The sequence below is a fragment of the Anarhichas minor genome, unplaced genomic scaffold (genome assembly GCF_050575085.1).
Source record: "Anarhichas minor isolate MPS153535 unplaced genomic scaffold, ASM5057508v1 ptg000051l, whole genome shotgun sequence".
NCBI classification, from domain to species: Eukaryota; Metazoa; Chordata; class Actinopteri; order Perciformes; family Anarhichadidae; genus Anarhichas; species Anarhichas minor.
The window spans coordinates 7,566,963-7,594,287 of record NW_027466497.1 but is presented as its reverse complement, the minus strand read 5'-3'; the positions used below and the strand labels follow the sequence as shown (position 1 = coordinate 7,594,287).

General features: G+C 39.1%; 1 protein-coding gene and 2 gene segments (V, D, J or C); 1 reads left to right on the top strand and 2 right to left on the bottom strand.

Annotated features, from left to right (window-relative positions):
• Positions 1-6,282: 6,282 nt before the first annotated feature.
• Positions 6,283-7,117, top strand: LOC142972123 (pro-opiomelanocortin-like). The gene is made up of 2 exons (XM_076112950.1): positions 6,283-6,399; positions 6,536-7,117. The coding sequence occupies exons 1-2, from the start codon at positions 6,283-6,285 to the stop codon at positions 7,115-7,117; spliced, it is 699 nt and encodes a 232-aa protein (XP_075969065.1).
• A 1,603-nt stretch (positions 7,118-8,720) lies between these two features.
• On the bottom strand, positions 8,721-21,979 carry LOC142972001 (Ig kappa-b4 chain C region-like). The segment is given in 4 exon segments: positions 8,721-9,241; positions 10,055-10,130; positions 17,633-17,754; positions 21,958-21,979. Coding segments are annotated over 4 exon segments (558 nt in total).
• A 156-nt stretch (positions 21,980-22,135) lies between these two features.
• On the bottom strand, positions 22,136-23,667 carry LOC142972050 (Ig kappa-b4 chain C region-like). The segment is given in 2 exon segments: positions 22,136-22,702; positions 23,512-23,667. A coding segment is annotated over 1 exon segment (264 nt).
• Positions 23,668-27,325: the final 3,658 nt, after the last annotated feature.

The window sequence follows — 27,325 nt, the reverse complement described above, 5'->3', positions numbered from 1 at the left end:
GTTTGCAGGCTCATATGGTTTACAGGGTCCTAAGTTCAGGGTCCTTTGTTTCAATGGTCATAAGTTCCCGGGTCCTATGTTTCTAAGGTCCAATGATCCCAGGGTCCTATGGTTTACAGGGTCCTATGTTCTCAGGGTCCTGTTTCCAGGATCCTAAGTTCCCATGAAAAAACAGATGCAAGAAACTAAAAGTTCATGGAAACCCAGGACCATTAAAACGATCCCTGTTGGTGCATTCAAGGATGCTCCGACTTCTGAGATTCAAGAGTCAGCTGATGCACAGAAACCTTAAAGAAATAACCAAATGTAGATACTATGAATCTTTATTCCTGCCGTTGGACGTAAAAACATTGTCATTGAATATAAACTTGCGTGTTTTGCAAAATCATTCAATATCAACAATCTTCTCTGACATTCGTGTTGTTCTTTTCACAGTGTCTACGTCCTATGCGCTTGCTTCCTTGTCCATAAATGCAACTTCAAGAAAGTTTTCAGAACAGTCCCTGCTTTCAACTGTATCACCACACGATGGCATCGCAACTTTGACAACAAAACTAAAGGTGAACTGTTAACTGTGAGTGTCTAAAGCACTGGCAACAGAGCCAGTGAGCTAAAACTTAAAATAAACAATCCTTTGCTTTGCAAGAATTTTACATTTAATGTAAATCACACTCCTACCTGTTGCCCTGTACGTCCCAGCATTGCAACGCTGAATTCATCTCAATGGAAAAGCATCAGGACAGCCAGGAGACTATTTGTGTGTGTGTGTGTGTGTGTGTGTGTGTGTGTGTGGGCACCGGGTATGACATCTTATCCTGATAATCCTCTAATGGGATTGGCAGCAATTGGCCTTGAAGGTAATAGATTACATTTAATGGGTTCAAAGTAATGTGACGACAAGTTACAGCAACTGAAAACTGATCGCAGATCTGATCTGTTCATTTCATGACCATATAGTCAATCACAGGTGCAATAATATAAGTTCTCATTGTTGGCTAAAACAGCATACAAATAAACAAATTAAATGTTCCCTCATATACACATTTTAGTGGATACTGTATTGTATATGATTTTTAATGTTCATATAATGCTTATAGATGTTTAATGGGAGGAGCCTAACAGTAACTTGCTGTAGGCTTAGAATCAGCCCTAATCCCCGACAATGTTAATTACATCCCATGATACTAAACGTTAAACACAACAAACCACATACTAATGATATTGGACACAAGTTTCCAATATAATCACAAAATATATATATGGACACAAAATCCAAAAGTACTTTGAAGTTACAGAAGTAGAACTTCGTAAACTGAAACAAACTGTGATTCTGTGAATATTTATTGCAGGTAGTTGAACTTAACATGTAATATTCTTTTATTTCTGTTCAGTGTAGACAAAAGGACAGAAAGACGGACTGAATTTAATTGCAGGAGTCGGTGAGTAAAGTGCCTCCACTTCTGATACTGTGTCGATAATGTCATCGGTTGGCTCTTCTGCCCGTGTCATCGTGCCATTACCTCTTCATGTTTTTCTTGAGCATCCTAGAGAGTGCGTGTGTGTGCGTGTGTGTGCGTGTGTGTGTGTAATGGGCTGAATGGAGGTTCAAGGCTGTGGGAGTCCTCTAATGGGTTTATATTTACCTGCCTGCCTCCAGAAGATGCTCAGTTTGTTCCATTAGTAAAACAGAAAAAAACCAGACGCAGTCGAGTCTTTGTCTGAATCAGACTTGAGAACAAAACAACAGAACTTGAGTTCTCGATAGAGAAACAGTTTGAACGAAAATGTATGTTTTGTAACAAACATTTTTTAAATTTTGAGAACACAGCAAGGGAAATAAGATTGCTTAGCGGTAACTGATCTTTGTATTTTTTACAGAATAATGTGTGTAGCTTTGATATAGATATTAACAAAAGGTCTTAGAGGGAGATTCTTGGTGGATGTTGACAGTTTTTGGAGCTCCCAGACAAAAAGCCTCCAGATCAGAGGCAAATCAGTGTTGGTTCTTGTGTGAACTGTGCACAGACAGATGAATGATGAACAAAGGAAATGGTGCCTCAATCAACAGGCTTAAAAAGGGGCTCAATGGGTATTGGTTTTCTACAAAACTTTATAATGTTTTGTAGATCAGATATGATTGATTTCAGTATTTTTTCTTCCTCCACTTGCTTCTATTTAATTGATTTCTGTTCACTTTTTCTTTGTGGGTTTGGTTCCACTTACCCGACCAATCACCAACGCAAAGTTGCCAAGATTGTCGGAAAAGTTGCAAAAGTGTTCGGAAACAGATCTTCCAAATCCGATGTTGGAACGGTTCCTTTTTCAGACCATCTGCACTTCTGTTGACGGTGGTGGAGGTAGAACTGACAGAGGCTCCTGGTGCATGAAGGGTCTTAAAATGAGGCTACCAACGGATGATTAATCTTAAAGTGAGGAGTGGCTTTGGACACAGAGCTTCAAAAAAATGAAGTTGATCCTCATCAACCTTTTCCCCGGTGGTCCGTTAAACAAGTCAATCCCCTTTCAGATTAATCATTAGTCACAGAGAGGGCTCAGAGAATGGAAAGATGCTGCAGCAGGTGTGTGTGTGTGTGTGTGTAACTGTAGACGCTGACCCCGCAGGTTTGAATCCCCTCTTCCACCCCTGTGACACCATGTCGGCTTGGTGTTAATCTGCCTGATGCGTTGGCTGACATTTAACACGTTAGGAGGCGGAGGGAGACTTGCCTGGTGCGTCTCTGTCTTTTGTTGTGCCTCTACGTTTTTTTGTCCTGAAGTCTTCAGCTTTGGAGTTTGAAGGTTGATGTGTTTCCTCCGTGAAACCACCAAATAAACAACAACGTCATTATTAAAAACATACATTTGGATGTATCAGGAAACAGCTAATATCTACCTGCTGTGGTCACAAGGTGAAAACAGACTGCTCAGATAGAACTATTATGCATGTTAAAAGTTACTTTAGAACCCATCATACCATATTAGTTAGTATGCCAAAAGAAGATTTAGTATCTCCCAATACAAGGTATGTTTAATGCAGTATTCCAAAAATGGAGTGCAGCAGGGATGGCAGATTTTTGTTGGCCAACCAGGAAGTTAACATCACTGGTTCCCCCGACAAAATGCCAATGGGATTCTTCCATTGGACTTTGGATAATCTTCACAAATCAACACCACTTTCTTGATTTTTGAAGCGTAAACGGAGTCGGCAGAAGTAAAAAGCTAACGTTAGGCTATAAACTTAACACCATGGTTGTGAGTGAACACAACAAGGGTGTGAAGGCGGACTAGTCGTTTCATTTAGCGACCGCTTTTTTCAAGACACGTAAAAGCTTCAACATTTACGAGAGGGCTATTTACTGACATATTTTATATCTGCTTGTGTTAGCCACAGACCTTATTTCATGCATCTAACCAAACACTTATTCAAAAAACCCATTGAGTGCAAAAATGCTGACTCATTTCTGGGTTTTAGGACTCGTTCCTGCAGCGCTGTATATCCGGATTTCCTGCTGCATGCTGTTCTGAACTACAATCCTAAGATACATCACATCTACTGAGAGCAGAGGCAGACGACAGCTCATTGACAAAGGTCGCCGGATATGAGAGCGAGCAACGTCATCATCCTCGGTAGCCCAGCGCGTCAAACTACGACGCTCCACTACGGTCGCAGTAAACACGAGGTTAACGTTGTGAATCCAAACAAAAACACAAAAGGATAAAGGGTTCAGAGTTCAGGTACAAGTGCACTTTCAGTTTCAGGTGGCTTCTTCTTAAGTTTCCGGCTTCCACTGGAAACCCAGTGTTCAACATCACATCGCTATGATTTGTGGTTAATTCGCTTGGACAAAGTCTGCAATAATGCAGACCTACAGAAAGGGTTCATAATGGACTCAAAATGTCTCTGAGAGAGCCCTCAAACACTCGATGATGGTATAAATACTGCAGGACTGATGAGGGAAATGGAGAACAGGTGAGCAGGTCAGGTGATGGAGGGAAAATCAGGAGGGAGGGGCCAGATGTGGGAGTCAGGTGACTGGGACAGGTGGATAAGTGTGAGGACATCTGGTGGACAGGTAGAGAAGAGCAGTGAAAGGGCCTGAGGAGGCAGAATGGGCAAATATAAACACAACCGAGGGAGATATTGAGACGCTATCTTAGCGTGTTAACATGCTAACACTGACTAATTACCACAGTACAGTTGTACAGCTGAGACTTCTGGGAATGCAGCTACTTTTGCAGATATTTGGTCAAAAACAAAAGTTTTGGACAAATTTAAATGTAGACCAGATGATAGCGCTAAAAAACGCTTATTACAATTCATCCTGAAGGGAAGATGAAGGAGTACCAAATGTTATGGTAATCTGTCCAATGGTTGAGATAAAAAACCTCACGGTGGCGCTGAAAGAAAAATCAGAGGATCACCAACGTCAGTGGGGTTCATCCTCTGGGGAACATGAATGTCTGTACAAACTCTCCCAGCAGTCTGTTAAATAAATGTTGAGATATTTCAATCACAAGAGCCATATTTTATTTAATATAACTGGAGGAATATAAGAATAAATCAGGTTTATAACCAGAACTTTCCAACAGTTTTCGGTTTTCTTCACAATGAGCTGCGTCTTTTCCTTGAAAGTTCAGCTTTTTGAGTTGGGAAGTTTTCATTGGAGCGTGTGTGCGTGTGTGTGTGTGTGTGTGTGTGTGTGTGTGTGGGTGGAAGAGGGGGATGATGTTTCATTGATTGTCTATTTTCATGCAGCAGTGTGTGTTTGCAACCATGAATGAGAAAAATGATTCGGAGATTTCAGGTAATGACGTCATCATCGTATGTGTGTGTGTGTGTGTGTGTGTGTGTGTGTCCTTGGCTGACAGGATATAAAGTCGCCTGGTCAGTTGGAAGGACTAAAGTGGAGAACAACAGAAATCTCAGTCCAACAGCTGAACGAACTGAAAACAGCAGCGAGAGAGAGAGAGACGGCGAGGTGAGTGTCTGAATATTATGATCTTTTTCTTTATTCAAATTATATTAAAAAGCTGTTTTCTACGTTCTACTCGTGAAAAACCTTTAAACTAAAAGGAGGACAGATGTAAAATAAAGAAAAAGCAAAACAAAAACATAATTATCATAATATTGATAATAATAATATTGATAATAAGCAATATCACATCAAAACAGTGATTACAAAGTGCTTTATAAAAGGCAAACGTAATATAATAAATAAAGAGTTTTAAAGATATGATGAAAAGAAGAACTGCGTGAATACATGGAATTTAAAATACGTTCAATTATATTTGTAAGAAGAGAGAACAGAGGAAACATGTTTCTGTGGTGATTATGTGACATTATTCATTTTTGAACTATGAAATATAATAATACTATCGGGATGCTTTTGTGGTCATAAGAAACAGTTTTGTGCATCATTATATTATAATACTCAACATACACAACATAACATTAGGTGCATTCTGCAATTTAAATGAACAAGTTCATTAAAGTAGTAATGTTCTGCTATTATCTTGTGATCATAAAAGAACAATTCCAGTGATTAAAAAGAAAATATTTAATAACACGTTAACACGTCATCTGAAACCAGAGGGGAATATTAAAACAGTTTTCTTGGGTATGACATTTGAATCTTGTCAACCCAACGTAGAGAAATGTTTGAGCGGATTTTTGTGTTAGCAGTAAAAATATGTTCATGATTACGAGAAAACAACAACAACTGAAATCCATAATTATGTCCTCTCCAGTAGAACCAGGGTTCTAGTTCATTTACTGTCACTTGTTCACATTATTGTATATTTTTAATATACTAGTTTATTATCACTTCTTTTCTTTGTTTTTTTTAGGATTTTATTGTTTGATATTTACTCCACACTGTTTCTTATTTTGAAATATATATATATATATATATATATATTTATATATGTAAATATATAACTTTATTTAGTGTGCTGTGCTGTAAATATGTTTTAGCTGTGGGCCTACATTCAACACAGTAAAAGTGTTGTGATTGTGATTGTTAAAATGTTTTGTTCTCATGGATATTAATAGTAATTGTAGATCAGTAGATTTTTTGTGTTCAATTTTAGATGATTAATTCATTTGCATTTATAATATTTACTTTTAAAACAATCATCAGGGCTTTATAAATACAGATTAAAGCCAAACAAATTAAGTTGATTGGATGTGTCACAAATGAGAAGCTTTTATTTTGAAATTACTGCAGCTGATCACAGACAGAGAAAAAGATAACAATGTATCGATGTACGTGTTGCAGAGAAATGTGTCTTGCGTGGCTATTGGTGGCTGTGGTGGTGGTGGGCGTGGCCAGAGGAGACGCCAGTCAGTGCTGGGGACATCCAAGCTGTCAGGACGTCAACTCTGAGACGAGCATGATGGTAACACACACACACACACACACACACACACACCTGACTAGGTTTAAAATTAGTAAATCCTTTCACACATCTGCACACATCCTCTCTGTTGGTTACAAACATCTGCACACATCCTCTCTGTCCTCTCCTCCTGCAGGAGTGCATCAAGCACTGTCGCTCCGACCTCACCGCTGAGGTGCCCGTCATCCCGGGTGCAGCCCACCTCCAACCCCCTCCTCCTCCTGCTCCTCCATCAGACCCCGAGTCTCTACCTCCCCTCTCTTTTTTATCTCCCTCCTCCTCCTTCTCCTTCCCCTCCACTCCTCAGGCCAAGCGCTCCTACTCCATGGAGCACTTCCGCTGGGGGAAGCCCGTTGGGCGCAAGCGCCGCCCGGTCAAAGTCTACGCCTCCAACGGCGTGGAGGAAGAGTCGGCCGAGCTGTTCCCCGGAGAGATGAGGAGGCGGGAGCTAGCCGGCAAGATGATGATGATGGAGGACGAGGAGAAGGCGCAGGAGGTGGCAGAGGAGGAGGCGGAGGAGCAGAAGCAGCTCCCCAGTGACCTCCACGAGAAGAAAGACGGCACCTACAAGATGAAGCACTTCCGCTGGAGCGGCCCGCCGGCCAGCAAACGCTACGGCGGCTTCATGAAGAGCTGGGACGAGCGCAGCCAGAGGCCGCTGCTCACGCTCTTCAAAAACGTCATCAACAAAGACGGACAGCAGGAGGGAGAGCAGTGATGGAGGGAGGAGGAGAAGGAGGGAGGAGAGGGAGGGAGGAAAGAGAGGCAGGAGGAGATAGATAGAAGAGGAGCAGACAGATCCTTCAGATCCGGGCTGGGCGATATGGAGGAAAAGAAATCTAAATATCACGATATTTTTCCACCAAATACCTCGATATCGAGATGATATTGTCGTATAGATATTGATATATATGCAGATATATCTGCAGGCAACCCTGTCTCCTAGAGAATTCGTTTTTTTGTTTTTATAATAGATTAATATGTAGATTATTGCTTTAAATAATTGTTTAGTTTATAAAGTATCAGACTATAGTATAATGTCCAATTTGATGTTGTCAAATGTCTTTTTTTTTGTCCAACAAACTGTCCCAAACAATGCAATGATATGCAGAGAAAATACATAAATATTCACAACTGAGACTTTCTTTTTGGAGACTGAATCAAGGATTCAATTGTCAAATGAGGCCCGTCTCACTGTTGACTTCTCCTCCATGAAACCAAGACCGAGATGTTTCCCTCAAAGGCCTGAACACTATAGTTTCTCAACCAGCTCATGAGTGAAGGTTCCTTTCATGGAAACACACTAAAGGTTTTAATGATTTCACATGACCGATGTTTGTCTCTGCTCTGTGCTCTTCTCACTGGTCAAAAATCAGATTTTGAGTTGAGTATTTGAGTGTGAAACTCTGAATAAATAAAACCTAAAGATGATTTAAAAAGTGTGATCAGCCTTTAGTAGGTACGGGTTTTATTCGTAAAGCAAGGATGGAAATTTTCAGTAAAAAGTTTTGCAGATAAATTCAGAATCAACAAAGTTTCTTTAAATTGACACTAAAGTATCTGTGTGCCGTGTTACTGTTCACTTGTAAATAATAATGTGCTGTGTCAACGTCGTTTCTAAGAGACAGGGTTACAGGTTACAGCTGCTCCTCGATCGTCGAGGGTTGGTGAAGTTCAGGAAACTAAAACTACCTGGTGAAGATTGAGAGTTATTGTTGTCATGATTAAAGGTTAAGTGTTCACACATGAATGACAGTCAGTAACTTCACCCACAGAGATATCCTGCAACAAGAGGGAGAGGGAGAGAGAGGGAGAGAGAGGGAGAAGATGAGAGGAAAAATGTTTTATATATTGATTCATGTAAATAAATGTAAATGACATGAAAACATAAAGTTATTTGCAAGCAAAAGATACGAGGAATGTTTTATATACTATCTATCTGTCCATCTATCTATCTGTCTGTCTGTCTGTCCATCCGTCCATCTTTCTATCTATCTAGTGTAGTACCATAACATTTCCACAGGAGAGCAGCACTGTACAGACACTGCAGATGAGAATTGTTTTACTTCCGACTGTGTTTTGATACTTTGTGTCACAAAATATAAGACGTTGTAAAATGCTTCGAATCTCCAGATTCCAATGAAGACAGCAGCAGTTATCTGTGTAATATATGGACACAGCTGATTGGATGTATTATTATAATCTTTATTGGTTTTGGGGGGCAGCACCGTCAGGGTGGGATGGACATCACCTATATTTTATTGAACTATTGAAACAGCATCATCTGTTTTTTTCATAAAAATATACATTAAAACAATTAATTTGATGAAAAGTTCTTTATTATTTAAATCAACCTAAATTACAGCAACACAACTTTATCAATGCAACATGAACTGAGACAGTGAGTGAGTGAAAGAAAGAGATGAACAGACATAAAGAGTTACAGAGTGCAGACTGAGATCAGTATCAGAGTGAAACCAGCAGCAGAGTCCCAGTGAGTCAGGTCAGGACTGGGAACACTGGTCTCTCCTCAGTGTCTCTGAGAGCGGAGTCTGGGAGCCCTGGGTGGCCTCACAGGTCACAGAGCCCACCTTCCTCCACTGGTCTGCAGGGAGCCTCAGGGTGCTGCTCCAGCTGTAGTGGCCGTCCTTCTCCAGCACCCCGGGGCTCCTGCTCTCCTCCCAGCTGCTGCTGCTGCTGCTGCTGCTGCCGTCCACCTTCCAGGCCAGACTCCAGTCTGAGGGGAAGCCCTTGTTGGCCAGGCACATGAGCGTGGCCTTCCCCTGCTGCAGCTCCTCACTGGAGGGGGGCAGCACCGTCAGGGTGGGGACGACTCGACCCACTGCAGAGAGAGATTCATGAAGTTCATGAGGCTACTAGTTCTGTTGGTCTTCCTCAGATCGGATCAAACTGATCTCAAACGTTTCACTTCCCTCTCTGAGCTCATTAACCATGACAACAGACAGGCATCACTGCTGAACCATGACAACAGACAGGTTTCAGTACTGAAGATAAAACATATGAACTGACCTTATTTTACAAAACTTTCTGAGTTTCACACTTCAAAATATCACGATAAAAATGAAGATTGTGAGGCTTTTATAGTATTAAGTATCTTAAGTATTTCTAGTTTCAAGCCAACACCTCATACATGATGACATGTGTTTGTTCTCTTCATGTGAGCAGGAATCATCACTGAACAGTCTGCTTCATTACTGACACATAACTAATATTGTTAACTGCTGAAATACTTCTTCAAACTCTTACGACATGTTTATTAGCTTTAAATCATCAGTCTGGGAGAAAAAGTCAGAACCACATTAAACACTGAACTAACAATAAATAATTACTATTCATTCTTTAGCCGTAATATCAAAACTTTAACTTTTAAAATTATTTTCTTCATGAAAAGTAATGCAGAGTAGTTACAGTGAAATTATGATAATGAATCAACTTAAAGTTAAAAGTTTTGTGCAACAACATTATTCATCGGAGTGGATTTTCATCGAGCTATCGACACTGAAGACTTCAAGAATTGTTACAAATATATAAGATTTTAAATATCAGAGGAAATATTACAGTAAGCTCTACAGCTATGACATTCAAACATAATACATGTGTAATGTAAGTTATTAAGGGAGTCGATCGTACTTACAGTTAACATCCAGTCTGGTTCCTCCACCAAAAGTCCACCACAGTGATACAAAGTCATTGAGCCGCCGTACAAAAACCTCTCACTGTAGAGAGACACGCTCTCTGACTCTGACACCAACAAACTCAACAAACACGTTCACAGTTTACACAGTTTATGTTATAAATGGTTAAATTACTTTAAAATGAATTCACAAACGATACATATGTATTTAACAATGGATTTGTTTCATTTTAAACATCTATGAGTAATATTAATCGGTCTTTAAGTAAAACTAATTGATGAATGATCAAGATATTGCCAGAGAAAGACAATTATTCCTTTGAATTGTAAATAATTATCATAAACTCATGTTTATTTTATACTATAATAAATTAAAAACACTATTTGTGTTTAAATCCGTCCCACAGTGATGTTGATGTGTGTTGTAGTGAATTAGGGAGATTTTACTAAACATTCCAGAAGAAAATGTTTCCATCAAACTCAAAGCAAAGACTCTTATAAATGAGCACTGACACATTCCTGATCAATACTCTGATGAAGTGATTGATCCATTGATAAACAGCATCATCACAGTAATCCAAGTCCCTGTTGGAGTCAGTCAGAGCATTTCCATAGAGAGCCACTTTGCATCAGCAGCACCATGCTCCAGTGCTCTGGGAGAGTTTATAGTCCTGAGAGTTGAACACTGGATGACTGACAGCTGTCCTTCATCACAGCAGAAGACACAGAAATCCTCCTCATCACAAACATGACTTTGATCTGCGTCCTCATCTGGACTCTCCTCTGCTGCTGCTTCACAGGTAAAGTCCAGAGAATCAAACTCCTCTCCTCTATCAACATCCGTCCCTCTGAAATGAAGCCGACTAAACCGTGACGCTGCTTTATGTGTTTGTCTCTGTGTCCTCAGAGTCCAGAGGCCAGGTCACAGTGACTCAGCCTGGAGCAGTGAGCTCTGCTGTGGGAGGCTCCGTCTCCATCACATGTAGGACCAGTCAGAAGGTTTATAACTCAGACTTTTTAGCCTGGTACCAACAGAGAGATGGAGAAACTCCTAAACTGCTTATCTATAGAGCAACTACTCGACAATCAGGGATTTCAGGTCGTTTTACAGGCAGTGGATCAAACTCTGACTTCACTCTGACCATCAGTGGAGTCCAGACTGAAGATGCAGCAGTTTACTACTGTCAGAGTTATCATCAGATCAGCAGTCAGAGGGTGTTCACACAGTGAAAAAGCGTCGTACAAAAACCTCCCTCAGTCAGAATGAACAGAAACTGAACTGACTGCTGCAGCTGGAAGCTACTGCAGAGACTGATACACTTCACTGAAGACACACACACACACACACACACACACACACACACACACACACACACACACACACACACACACACACACATGATGTACATTTTCATCAAGAGGATTCAGTATTTCACTATTGTTGCTGTAACCATTAATGAACATTAATCACAAGAAGTTCAATGGCATAAAATAATCTTGTTGTTCATCAAATTACTCTTTCCACCACAGCTTTTTATCATCTATTCATATCCTGTTATAATCACATGTTCTCATCTGATTTACCAAAGAATCAAGAAAAGCCACGAATGAAAACATTCATATTTTCTTCCTATATCTGCATGTAAATAAAACGTATGCAAAGACACAATTACTCTGACATGAAACTCAAAAACCCAACAAATATATTGAGATTAATATTCATGCTTCACCTTGAAAACATCAAATCAATCTCTCTCAACGTCCATCCACTAACTGTTGTTGAGCCTTCAGTCACATCCTCAGCAGACGGAGTCGTCCAGTTGTCATTGAAATGTAGATTTTTAAATTCCCAACAGGAAAACTACTGAATGGACTTTGTGCTGAAATAGTTTTAATTGTAAAGCTTCAACTTTCAACCTCAACTTTTCAGTCAACGTGGACGAGAAGTTGTTAAAGTGCAGCATGAAGATCTTCAGAGAACTCACATCTACATGAACGTGAGTGAAACAAATCTGTCCAACTGGAATAGACGGTGGGCTGAAGGTGTTTTAGTGTTAGAGATCGATCTCCATCGATAGAGTAAACTATATTCATGTTTGATATTGAATTCTATCATATCATAAACAATTCAAACCCACATTAATATTGATATCAGTCATCACTGACCAAAGAGATCATATTACCAAACTGGAAAGACGGAACAAAACTGTCCTCAAGTCACTGGATCAGTTTACTACCAGACCATTCAATGTCCTCCACATGTAGATATGTAAATGTGTAGATCAAAGCTCTCAGCAGAGAGGAGGAAACATGATGGAGTGTTGAGGACAGCTACACTTCACTGACTCTGTGTGTTTGCATATGTGTCCTGCCTCTCTGCTCCCAGCCGTTAAGAGGCCAGTGTTGATCAGTGGCTGTCCAGGCCTTTCAGAGACACTGACACGCCGGCAGCACGATGATGATGTCACTGACTCTACTGCTGACCACCCTGGGGCTCCTTGTTCAGGGTGAGACTCTCTTCTGAACACTTTGGTTCACCACCATGATGTTCTGCTGTGATGGAGAAACAGTGAAACAAGCAGCATTGACCTTCTTCCATCTGTTCTCCATGTTAAAGAAATGAGACTCTTCTGTTTGGATGTTGATCATCTTTCTCCAAACTGGATTTGTCTCAATAACCCTTCTGCTCTTTTTCATGTTTTCCAGATTCATCAGGAGAAATCATCCTGACTCAGTCTGCTGGACCTCAGTCTGTTGTTCCAGGACAGACTGTCTCCATCACATGTAAAGCCAGTTCAACTGCTCGTATCTACCTTCACTGGTACCTTCAGAAATCTGGAGAATCTCCTAAACTCCTAATTTATAATGCTCAATCCCGTCATACTGGAGTTTCAAATCGTTTCAGTGGAAGTGGATCTGTAACTGACTTCACTTTGACCATCAGTAGAGTTCAGACTGAAGATGCAGGAGATTATTATTGTCAGCAGGGTAGCAGCTTCCCGTTCACACAGTGATACACCGTCGTACAAAAACCTCCTCAGCTAAAGAGAAACTGATCTCACTCAACAGCTGCATTGAAGTACCGACACTTTATGATTCACTGACAATGAAGACGATATAACAGAATAATGTCAGGAAATACTTTTTATACTATAGTAAGTAATAATAGTATTTTTTTTTTAATACGGGTGTTAATCAATATATTTAAAGTCTGATCAACAATGAGCTGAAGAGTAGATAAGTTAATAAAGGTAACATGAACACTAGATACTTGCCTCTGAAATACAATATTTACTTTCATTTTTTTTAAGGATTATTTTTCAAGTAATTCAAATTTAATTTTAAATGTGATAAATATTCAAGTCAAACAGTTAAGTTTCCAACAAACCTAAACACATTGTGTGTTTGAATGATCTTGTGTTCATAGTGAAACACTTAAGCTAAGTTATATTTTGATCACACTGCTGATACTGATACTGTAGTGACTGATTCCTGTAACTAGCCACTCGGCTGGGTGCGGGAGAAGATTGTGTTTTCGTACTCGCTTCGACATAAAGATACCAGGCTTTGCGTATCTTTGGGTGAGGTTCCCATTTAATTAGAGTTCACAATTGACAATAGAACTTGATATCACTTAGAGTTAGAGTTAGAGTTATTTATTTTGCACAATTCAAACAACAAAATTTAAAATAATCAAACACAACAGAGATAAATGAATATCACAGTGCAGGAAGAGACAGAAAGCCAACTGGGCTTATTTGAAGCCTCCACCTATATAATATTAAAATTTTACAAAATTACAAAGATAAAATTTAATATGCATAAGACATTACACTACAACAAAACAAACAAAGAAAGAAAAGAAAACAAATAATGTAATTGTGTCGAGTGTGTGTGAGCATGTGTAATATAACAGCTAAAACAAGAAAGACATGAACACTAATACATAAAAAAAACTGTTACAAAACAGCAATTCGATTTTCTTTTAGGCATCTTTTAAAACATTTTATCGAGGGACATTTTTTTGTTCATTTTTTTGATATTCAAAGATAGTTTATTTAATCTGAACCATGTAGCATAGGCAGTTAAACCAGCATTAGCTTTCATAATCAGAGAATTGAAATTTGAATGAGAGAGAACTAGGGTTGTGTCATCTGCAAACATTATCGGAAAAGGCTTTTTGACACATTAGACAAATCATTAATATAAATAAGGAATAATAATGGTCAAAGAATGGACCCCTGTGGAACCCCACATATTAGTCTGGCTGTGTTTGAATAACAACCTTTAACACAAACAAACTGTCTTCTGTTGGAGACATAATTTTTTAGCCATTTGTATGCAATGTCATGGAAACCATATTTATGCAGCTTTTCCAATAAAATATTATGGTTTACTGTATCGAAGGCTTTGGAAAGGTCTATAAAAATACTGCAAGTAAATTCCTTATTGTTATGTGCAGAGATAACTTTATCAACAAGGTAAAGTAAAGCCATATAAGTTGAGTGATTTTTACAGAAACCATACTGGTGTTTGTAAAGAATTGAATTAGACTGTACATGAAACAATCTTTTTGTGTACAATTGTTTCTAGTATTTTTGAAAAACAAGGCAATATAGATCTGGGTCTATAGTTGTTAAAACAAAGTGGGTTTTCTGCTTTAAACAAAGGAATAACTTTGGCAATTTTTAAATCCTCTGGCACAACACCTGTTTTCAAAGACAAGGTGAAAATGTGAACAAGTGGCTGCAATATTGACTGTTTCACCTGTTTGACAAGAAATGCAGAAATGTTGTCATGGCCAGCCGAAGATGTTTTGATATCATCAATTATATCACTTATTTCTTGAATATTTGGGGGCATAAAATTAGAGATAATAGGGACATTTGTTGGAATAAAATCCAGTGGATTCCCATGACAAGCCGGAATATTGTTAGCTAATTCATGACCAATATTTACAAAGAATTCATTACATTTTTGAGCGATATCAAATGGCTCGTCAAGAGAATTGTCACCATCCAAAAAGACTGAAGGAAGCTCTGGGGTCGTCTTTTATCTTTGCAGCAGTTGATTTATTACTTTCCATGTGTTTTTTATATCTTTTGAGCACTTCATAAATGTTTCACTGTAATATTTCTTTTTTGTAGATCTAATGATATGGGTATAATTATTTCTACAGGATTTATAAGCCCCATGAGTAAGAGGCGTGGGATTTGAAACATATTTTCTGTTGAGTTTATTTTTTTTCCTCAGCAACTTCAGTAAATGTGTTGTGAACCGGTTCTTACTAACTTGACTGCTTTTCTTGGTGGAACTACAAATTGGAAAACAATCATTGAAACTAAGGTTAATAACTTTCATAAACTTCTGATATGCCAAATCAGCGTTATTTTCCACATATAGATCATCCAATGAAATACTGGTAAGAATATCTTTAAATTTTGAAATATTTGATTTGCTCATAATTCTTTTCTGCATAATTTTCTTAGTATGTTTAGCTCTCTTAGTCTTGATTAAAGAGTACTGGAAAATGGGAAAATGATCTGACAAGTCGGAATACAAGACTCCAGATTTGGTTCCTTCACTCAAAGAATTGGTTAAGATGTTATCAATCAAAGTCACTGAATTTTCTGTAACTCTTGTTGCTTTATGAATAAGAGGGAAAAAGTAACTAGAGTAAAGAATATTGAGAAAATCCCCAGTAGAAGTATGTAGTCGATTTTTTAAAAGGTTTATATTGAAATCTCCTAAAAGGTAACAAAGTTTATCCTCATTGTTTATCAGGTCAAGAGAACAGCCCAGACTGTCATTGAAAACTTTGATATCAGAGTCAGGTGGGCGATAAATAGCACCAATAATAACATTCTTTACACCAGAGACACCAGAGAGCTCTAAAAAAACAGATTCCACCTCATCCCTCTCTGACTTCAGCGTGAGATCATCCCTAATTTTGAATTCATAGTCACCGTGAATAAACAGAGATACTCCACCTCCAGATCTATTCTCTCTTACATAGTGAACTGAATTGTATTTTGGTATTTTAAAGATTTCTCTTGAGTCCTCAGTAAGCCATGTTTCTGACAGGGCAATAACTGATAACTTTCCCTGGTTTTGGGATGGACAATAAGTTTGTCGTATCTCAAATATGCAATGTCATACTTAGCTTCCTGGTCTCCCTCTGGTGTGTCTGGCTTGCGGTAAAAACCGTGCAATCTCCCCGTCACCCATGCATCATCACCTGTCTGTTGCACCTGTGCCCCATTTATTAATTACCTGCCACACTAACCCACACTGCCACCTGTGGTCAACCTGAGGAAGGCTCCCAATATACATTTATAATACCCAGACCTAACTAATGGCTCCTACAGATACTATTGTGATATAATGCTGAAGATATCCTACTTCATCATTGTGATTTAATTTAAACTTCTCAGACGTTGTAGTTCATTCTGATTCATTGTACTTTCTGGACACTTCTAAAACCGTGTTTCTACCAATAACACACTTTATTTGTGATACACCAGAATCATAATCAGCTTTATTGGCCATGTACGCGTACAATTTGACCCCGGTTTTTCGTTGACCTCCACGTACATACATAGAATTTATAATTAAATATAAACATTTAACGACTATGTAAAAAATAAATATAAATATGAATCCAAACAGTATATATATTTATATATGAACATAACCGTATACAACAATATAACAATAGTGTCAATGGAGTTAAGGTGATAGTGCAGTATGACTGATTAATTGTTCATGAGTGTGACGGCCAGCGGTAAGAAGCTGTTCCTGTGTCTGGTGGTTTGGGCGTATACATACAGTACACCGGATTTTCCTTGAAATATTTAAATAATCAGCTTAGTTATGAAAAACATGAATTAGCAAATAGTGTAATGAAGCAGATTCTGATGTCACAAACGCTTTAATGAATCTGGAATAAAGGTTGAATTTACTTCTATCATGTCTGGGTAACAATAACTTAAATAGTGATTATCTCACTTTATTTTTCTAAATATGAAAACTATCAAACAACATTATACTAATATTATATTATTTCTTTACACATTTCCAAGGAATTATAAAATCTCAAGACTCAGTTGAGTTAACTGTTTCTAGATTTGTTGGAACTTTTAAGACTTTATTTTAAAATAACATACATGATAACAATGAATTTGATGAAAAGTTATTTATTGTGTTGAAATAATCAAAATTAGCATCAAAACTGTATCAATGAAATGAAATGTACTGAGACAGTGAGTGAAAGAAAGAAAGAGATGAACAGACATAAAGAGTTACAGAGTGCAGACTGAGATCAGTATCAGAGTGAAACCAGCAGCAGAGTCCCAGTGAGTCAGGTCAGGACTGGGAACACTGGTCTCTCCTCAGTGTCTCTGAGAGCGGAGTCTGGGAGCCCTGGGTGGCCTCACAGGTCACAGAGCCCACCTTCCTCCACTGGTCTGCAGGGAGCCTCAGGGTGCTGCTCCAGCTGTAGTGGCCGTCCTTCTCCAGCACCCCGGGGCTCCTGCTCTCCTCCCAGCTGCTGCTGCTGCTGCTGCTGCTGCCGTCCACCTTCCAGGCCAGACTCCAGTCTGAGGGGAAGCCCTTGTTGGCCAGGCACATGAGCGTGGCCTTCCCCTGCTGCAGCTCCTCACTGGAGGGGATCAGCATCGTCAGGGTGGGAGGGACATCACCTAGGAGACACCAATCAGCTTAGAGGACAGGGACCACACAGCTGTCAATCAAGCACCAGACACGTGGACACCTTCACTGTGAGAGAGTTGATTTCCTCCTTTAAGGAGTTTCTGTCAGATGTTCTTTCTGCTCCACCAGTCACTCACTCACACATTGTTTCACTTCCCTTTAAGAAGCCTCTCATGCATATCAGCACAGAGAGAGTCATCATACAGAATGAGCTGAAATATATCAAACTACACTGGAGATAAAACATCAATATGTGGACAAATATTAAATCTTTATCATCAGAAACATTAACTAAACATTACTTATAAATATTTAGTGGAAACATTTACAAGTACAGAAAATGAAGTGACTACAATCAAACGTTCTTCATGTGGATGTCAGTCATCAATAAAAACTGTTCAAAAACTTTCAAATTTTGAAACAATATTTGACACAATGAAGAAGTTTTGCACATTTTCAAATATCTTCATCTTCACTCGGTTCAATTAATTCTGAATCATTCTGATTCTGAATTAATTTAAAAATAGTTTTAATTAAGGTCGAAATAAAAAAACTTTAAAAACATTTGTAGAAGTTTTATCTTTTTTACATTTCCAGCTGTTTAAGTTCCAGTAGGAGAGGAATGAGTAAACACATGTTTAGTAAAGCTGCTCTGAGTTAGTCTCCATGATAAAGGAGCAGAAATAAACACATGAATCCTAAAAGTGTACGATTAAAACAAGATGTATTCATCTGCCTCAAACATCCACAAACTACATTTAAAACATTACTTTAGAATAATTAGTTTAGTATTATTGTGCAGAAACTTACTTCCAACATCCAGTCTGGTTCCTCCACCAAAAGTCAACCACAGTGATACAAAGTCATTGAGCCGCCGTACAAAAACCTCTCACTGTAGAGAGACACGCTCTCTGACTCTGACACCAACAAACTCAACAAACACATTCACAGTTTACACATTGCATTTAATAAATGGTTAAATTACTAAAAACTGGTTCAGAAATGATACATATGTATTTAACAATTTATTTTAGAAATGTTAGACATCTATGAGCAATATTAACTTGACTTTCACCAAAATTAATTGATGATTGATCAAGATATTCCTGAAGAAAAACTCTCCAACAAATCCTGACAAATGTAAATAATTATCATAAACTCATGTTTATTTTATACTATAATAAATTAAAAACACTATTGTTGTTTAAATCCGTCCCACAGTGATGTTGATGTGTGTTGTAGTGAATTAGGGAGATTTTACAAAACATTCCAGAAGAAAATGTTTCCATCAAACTCAAAGCAAAGACTCTTATAAATGAGCACTGACACATTCCTGATCAATACTCTGATGAAGTGATTGATCCATTGATAAACAGCATCATCACAGTAATCCAAGTCCCTGTTGGAGTCAGTCAGAGCATTTCCATAGAGAGCCACTTTGCATCAGCAGCACCATGCTCCAGTGCTCTGGGAGAGTTTATAGTCCTGAGAGTTGAACACTGGATGACTGACAGCTGTCCTTCATCACAGCAGAAGACACAGAAATCCTCCTCATCACAAACATGACTTTGATCTGCGTCCTCATCTGGACTCTCCTCTGCTGCTGCTTCACAGGTAAAGTCCAGAGAATCAAACTCCTCTCCTCTATCAACATCCGTCCCTCTGAAATGAAGCCGACTAAACCGTGACGCTGCTTTATGTGTTTGTCTCTGTGTCCTCAGAGTCCAGAGGCCAGGTCACAGTGACTCAGCCTGGAGCAGTGAGCTCTGCTGTGGGAGGCTCCGTCTCCATCACATGTAGGACCAGTCAGAATGTTTATAGCAATAACTATTTAGCCTGGTACCAACAGAGAGATGGAGAAACTCCTAAACTGCTTATCTATGGAGCAACTACTCGACAATAAGGGATTCCAGGTCGTTTTACAGGCAGTGGATCAAACTCTGACTTCACTCTGACCATCAGTGGAGTCCAGACTGAAGATGCAGCAGTTTACTACTGTCAGAGTTTACATCAGATCAACAGTCAGTGGGTGTTCACACAGTGAAAAACCGTCGTACAAAAACCTCCCTCAGTCAGAATGAACAGAAACTGAACTGACTGCTGCAGCTGGAAGCTACTGCAGAGACTGATACACTTCACTGAAGACACACACACACACACACACACACACACACACGCACACACACACACACACACACACACACACACACACACACACACACACACACACACACACACACACTTGAGAAGATGACTCTTCTTCACCTCTATCTTTAACAGCATATTTATCGACATAACAAAAGACTTTTTAAACATGAAGATGAATTATCTCCACTTGACTTTGCATTTCATAATGAACACTTTGCATCTTTTTTGTCAGAAAGTAATCAAGAAAAGCTTCATATGTAGCACCGTTTTAGCCCAGACTACATTTGACCTTTTTATTAAAATATAATGTTAGGATTTGGAGAACAGGTAGCAGGATCAGGACCCAACACAGATACAGATGAGGAGGAAGATGGAACAATTCAATGCTTTGTTTGAAATGGCTTACAGGCATGGTCTGCTGTTTAACAGTCTCTGTTGCTTAGGAAGGTTCCTAATTAAGTGAAATAAACCTGAATTATCTAAGTGGCAGCCATGATAAAAGCAGGTCTAAATCTCTAAATACTAAGGAACTGTGCTTCAATGTTTCCTTTCTCATGTCCCTGAGCATAGAAAACACTGGACCGTCATGATTTACCAAAGGAAAAGAGATAATAACATCCAACAATTCCACTACGGCAGCAACATTTACCAAAATTCACCATTCAGCCTTCAATAACATCATCTGTTACTGTTGAATTGCACATTATGCATAAATAGGAAACATCCCTTTAGGAGGAGGGATTCTATTTTGGACAAGAATCCTGAGTTGAATTCTACAACATTCAGATTTGTCACTCTACACATTTTTAATGTTTCATAAATAAAGTTGTTTAAAAACTAAATATGAATCCACTGTAGCAGAGTGAAGGTGCAGTTGGATTTTATTTGCACCGTGGTTGTTTTTTCAACTCTTTCAATAACTTTGTGACATTTTCCATCAAAGGAAAAGTGGTTTAGAATAAATATAGGACGTCAGTTTGTTTTACTATTCAGCTGCTGCTATGGAGTCCAAAAGGAAGGAAAGAAACAGCAGGTGGGAAACAGGCAGCAAAACTCCAAACGAATGATACAACAAAGACAAGGAACAAAGAAACTGGGCTGGTATGAACAGTGAATGACTGATGGGGAAGTGGGAACAGGTGAGCAGGAGGTCTGGTGGGTGCAGGGCTAACGAGGGGTCAAACTAATCAGGGCGGGGCCGATAATCAAAACTGGCGGGAAAAAATACAAAGGCAGGAAGTGAAGTGATCTGAAACGGTAGGAGAGGTGGAATACTACACATGGATGACATGAATGAATCAAAGGAAGAACATGGAGCATGGCAGATTATGACATGTAAAAGCAAAACACATCAAATACACACACAATGTAAGAATGCACCAAAAGAAGGAAGGTCCCTCTTAACATGTGTCTTTAGCTGCTTTCTACCACAACTTCCTCAAATCTTTAGTCTAACACTTCCACAGTTTTGGAGCCAGAGCCACAAAGGCACCTTTAAGCCTTTAGAGATGGAAACACAACAAGCTCTGATCATAGCAGGACAGATGTAGAGGAGATCATGCAGGACAAACTCACAGCTTCGCTTCCAATGGCTTCCTTTCATCCTTTAAAACCAGCTAAACACTGTTAGGCTGCATCGAGACAATTATCAGATGTGACGTGAACATAATCCCTTTAGTTCTTCTAAAAATCATCACCTAAAGTTATGAAATATTGGTGATCTGACCCAGTGATCAACCCAGTCTCCTGTGATCTCATGGATCATTTCCACACACACAGACTGTGTTGTCATCGCTTTCATTCAAACATTTTGTTGAATCAATTCTCTTTCATATGACGCTGATGATATCCCGCTTTCTATTTCTAATCTATTTTCTTTAATGTATTCAGATATTTAAAAAAATGAAACCAATTAAGTTAAATTCTTACAACACATGCGTCATAATCAAGAGCAGACTCCAGTGGTGTGAGACGATGTAGTTGTTTTCCATCACAATGCTTTTAATGATGTGTCGTTACCAAAGTTAATTCATAACAAAACAAACCTGAAACAACCATGGAGAACATGTTCCCCTTAAAGTATGAAGAAGTGAATATAAAATAAGGATATTGTTGTAATTATTAAGGCTTCATCCTTTATTGTGATTAGTATTCCTGATATAAAATATATGTCACAGAAATAAGTCATGTCTGGTCTATTAATAAAGAGCACAAAGACATTACTATTTGATGACATTTTTATTGTTTTGAACAATTAAAACAAACAATAATACAAAAAGCAAGAAACCATTATGTTGAAACATTTAATGAGGAACAGAGAGAAAGAGAGAGAGAGAGAGAGAGAGAGAGAGAGAGAGAGAGAGAGAGAGAGAGAGAGAGAGAGAGAGAGAGAGAGAGAGAGTTACAGACTGAGATCAGTATCAGAGTGAAACCAGCAGCAGAGTCCCAGTGAGTCAGGTCAGGACTGGGAACACTGGTCTCTCCTCAGTGTCTCTGAGAGCGGAGTCTGGGAGCCCTGGGTGGCCTCACAGGTCACAGAGCCCACCTTCCTCCACTGGTCTGCAGGGAGCCTCAGGGTGCTGCTCCAGCTGTAGTGGCCGTCCTTCTCCAGCACCCCGGGGCTCCTGCTCTCCTCCCAGCTGCTGCTGCTGCTGCTGCTGCTGCCGTCCACCTTCCAGGCCAGACTCCAGTCTGAGGGGAAGCCCTTGTTGGCCAGGCACATGAGCGTGGCCTGCTGCAGCTCCTCACTGGAGGGGGGCAGCACCGTCAGGGTGGGGACGACTCGACCCACTGCAGAGAGAGATTCATGAAGTTCATGAGGCTACTAGTTCTGTTGGTCTTCCTCAGATCGGATCAAACTGATCTCAAACGTTTCACTTCCCTCTCTGAGCTCATGAACCATGACAACAGACAGGCATCACTGCTGAACCATGACAACAGACAGGTTTCAGTACTGAAGATACAACATATAAACTGACCTTCTTTTACGAAGCTTTCTGAGTTTCACACTTCAAAATATCACGATAAAAATGAAGAATGTGAGGCTTTTATAGTATTAAGTATCTTAAGTATTTCTAGTTTCAAGCCAACACCTCATACATGATGACATGTGTTTTCTTCATGTGAGCAGGAATCATCACTGAACAGTCTGCTTCATTACTGACACATAACTAATATTGTTAACTGCTGAAATACTCTTTCAAACTCTTACGACATGTTTATTAGCTTTAAATCATCAGTCTGGGAGAAAAAGTCAGAACCACATTAAACACTGAACTAACAATAAATAATTACTATTCATTCTTTAGCCGTAATATCAAAACTTTAACTTTTAAAATTATTTTCTTCATGAAAAGTAATGCAGAGTAGTTACAGTGAAATTATGATAATGAATCAACTTAAAGTTAAAAGTTTTGTGCAACAACATTATTCATCAGAGTGGATTTTCATCGAGCTATCGACACTGAAGACTTCAAGAATTGTTACAAATATATAAGATTTTAAATATCAGAGGAAATATTACAGTAAGCTCTACAGCTATGACATTCAAACATAATACATGTGTAATGTAAGTTATTAAGGGAGTCGATCGTACTTACAGTTAACATCCAGTCTGGTTCCTCCACCGAACGTGTACCACAGTGATACAAAGTCATTGAGCCGCCGTACAAAAACCTCTCACTGTAGAGAGACACGCTCTCTGACTCTGACACCAACAAACTCAACAAACACATTCACAGTTTACACATTGCATTTAATAAATGGTTAAATTACTAAAAACGGATTCAGAAATGATACATATGTATTTAACAATTTATTTTAGAAATGTTAGACATCTATGAGCAATATTAACTTGACTTTCACCAAAATCAATTGACAATTGATCAAGATATTCCTGAAGAAAAACTCTCCAACAAATCCTGACAAATGTAAATAATTATCATAAACTCATGTTTATTTTTTACCGTGATAAATTAAAAACAATATTTGTGTTTAAATCCGTCCCACAGTGATGTTGATGTGTGTTGTAGTGAATTAGGGAGATTTTACAAAACATTCCAGAAGAAAATGTTTCCATCAAACTCAAAGCAAAGACTCTTATAAATGAGCACTGACACATTCCTGATCAATACTCTGATGAAGTGATTGATCCATTGATAAACAGCATCATCACAGTAATCCAAGTCCCTGTTGGAGTCAGTCAGAGCATTTCCATAGAGAGCCACTTTGCATCAGCAGCACCATGCTCCAGTGCTCTGGGAGAGTTTATAGTCCTGAGAGTTGAACACTGGATGACTGACAGCTGTCCTTCATCACAGCAGAAGACACAGAAATCCTCCTCATCACAAACATGACTTTGATCTGCGTCCTCATCTGGACTCTTCTCTGCTGCTGCTTCACAGGTAAAGTCCAGAGAATCAAACTCCTCTCCTCTATGAACATCCGTCCCTCTGAAATGAAGCCGACTAAACCGTGACGCTGCTTTATGTGTTTGTCTCTGTGTCCTCAGAGTCCAGAGGCCAGGTCACAGTGACTCAGCCTGGAGCAGTGAGCTCTGCTGTGGGAGGCTCCGTCTCCATCACATGTAGGACCAGTCAGAAGGTTTATGTGCATAGCTCATATCACGTTTTAGCCTGGTACCAACAGAGAGATGGAGAAGCTCCTAAACTGCTCATTTACTATGCTAGCACTCGACAATCAGGGATTTCAGGTCGTTTTACAGGCAGTGGATCAAACTCTGACTTCACTCTGACCATCAGTGGAGTCCAGACTGAAGATGCAGCAGTTTACTACTGTCAGAGTTTACATCAGATCAGCAGTCAGAGTGTGTTCACACAGTGAAAAAGCGTCGTACAAAAACCTCCCTCAGTCAGAATGAACAGAAACTGAACTGACTGCTGCAGCTGGAAGCTACTGCAGAGACTGATACACTTCACTGAAGACACACACACACACACACACACACACACACACACACACACACACACACACACACACACACACACACACACACACACACACACACACACACACACACACACACACACACACACACACACACACACACACACACACACACACACACACACACACGAACATTTATCACAAGAAGTTAAATGACATAAAATAATCTTGGTGTTCATCAAATTACTCTTTCCACCACAGCTTTTCATCATCCATTCATATCCTGTTATAGTCACATCTGATTTACCAAAGAACCAAGAAAAGCCAACCTGAAAACATTCATATTTTCTTCCTATATCTGTATATGAAACGTATGCAAAGACACAATTACTCTGACATGAAACTCAAAAACCCAACAAATACATTGAGATTAATGTTCATTCTTCACCTTGAAAACATCAAATCAATCTCTCTCAACGTCCATCCACTAACTGTTGTTGAGCCTTCAGTCACATCCTCAGCAGACGGAGTCGTCCAGTTGTCATTGAAATGTAGATTTTTAAATTCCCAACAGGAAAACTACTGAATGGACTTTGTGCTGAAATAGTTTTAATTGTAAAGCTTCAACTTTCAACCTCAACTTTTCAGTCAACGTGGACGAGAAGTTGTTAAAGTGCAGCATGAAGATCTTCAGAGAACTCACATCTACATGAAGTTGAGTGAAACAAATCTGTCCAACTGGAATAGACGGTGGGCTGAAGGTGTTTTAGTGTTAGAGATCGATCTCCATCGATAGAGTAAACTATATCCATGTTTGATATTGAATTCTATCATATCATAAACAATTCAAACCCACATTAATATTGATATCAGTCATCACTGACCAAAGAGATCATATTACCAAACTGGAAAGACGGAACAAAACTGTCCTCAAGTCACTGGATCAGTTTACTACCAGACCATTCAATGTCCTCCACATGTAGATATGTAAATGTGTAGATCAAAGCTCTCAGCAGAGAGGAGGAAACATGATGGAGTGTTGAGGACAGCTACACTTCACTGACTCTGTGTGTTTGCATATGTGTCCTGCCTCTCTGCTCCCAGCCGTTAAGAGGCCAGTGTTGATCAGTGGCTGTCCAGGCCTTTCAGAGACACTGACACGCCGGCAGCACGATGATGATGTCACTGACTCTACTGCTGACCACCCTGGGGCTCCTTGTTCAGGGTGAGACTCTCTTCTGAACACTTTGGTTCACCACCATGATGTTCTGCTGTGATGGAGAAACAGTGAAACAAGCAGCATTGACCTTCTTCCATCTGTTCTCCATGTTAAAGAAATGAGACTCTTCTGTTTGGATGTTGATCATCTTTCTCCAAACTGGATTTGTCTCAATAACCCTTCTGCTCTTTTTCATGTTTTCCAGATTCATCAGGAGAAATCATCCTGACTCAGTCTGCTGGACCTCAGTCTGTTGTTCCAGGACAGACTGTCTCCATCACATGTAAAGCCAGTTCAACTGCTCGTATCTACCTTCACTGGTACCTTCAGAAATCTGGAGAATCTCCTAAACTCCTAATTTATAATGCTCAATCCCGTCATACTGGAGTTTCAAATCGTTTCAGTGGAAGTGGATCTGTAACTGACTTCACTTTGACCATCAGTGGAGTTCAGACTGAAGATGCAGGAGATTATTATTGTCAGCAGGGTAGCAGCTTCCCGTTCACACAGTGATACACCGTCGTACAAAAACCTCCTCAGCTAAAGAGAAACTGATCTCACTCAACAGCTGCATTGAAGTACCGACACTTTATGATTCACTGACAATGAAGACGATATAACAGAATAATGTCAGGAAATACTTTTTATACTATAGTAAGTAATAATAGTATTTTTTTTTTAATACGGGTGTTAATCAATATATTTAAAGTCTGATCAACAATGAGCTGAAGAGTAGATAAGTTAATAAAGGTAACATGAACACTAGATACTTGCCTCTGAAATACAATATTTACTTTCATTTTTTTTAAGGATTATTTTTCAAGTAATTCAAATTTAATTTTAAATGTGATAAATATTCAAGTCAAACAGTTAAGTTTCCAACAAACCTAAACACATTGTGTGTTTGAATGATCTTGTGTTCATAGTGAAACACTTAAGCTAAGTTATATTTTGATCACACTGCTGATACTGATACTGTAGTGACTGATTCCTGTAACTAGCCACTCGGCTGGGTGCGGGAGAAGATTGTGTTTTCGTACTCGCTTCGACATAAAGATACCAGGCTTTGCGTATCTTTGGGTGAGGTTCCCATTTAATTAGAGTTCACAATTGACAATAGAACTTGATATCACTTAGAGTTAGAGTTAGAGTTATTTATTTTGCACAATTCAAACAACAAAATTTAAAATAATCAAACACAACAGAGATAAATGAATATCACAGTGCAGGAAGAGACAGAAAGCCAACTGGGCTTATTTGAAGCCTCCACCTATATAATATTAAAATTT

What these genes read in the sequence shown, in the direction of transcription:
- LOC142972123 (XM_076112950.1), top strand. Translation starts at nt 6,283, where the DNA reads ATGTGTCTTGCGTGGCTATTGGTGGCTGTGGTGGTGGTGGGCGTGGCC. An exon ending in ACTCTGAGACGAGCATGATG is followed by an intron (nt 6,400 to 6,535) that starts GTAACACACACA and finishes CTCCTCCTGCAG; the next exon opens with GAGTGCATCAAGCACTGTCG.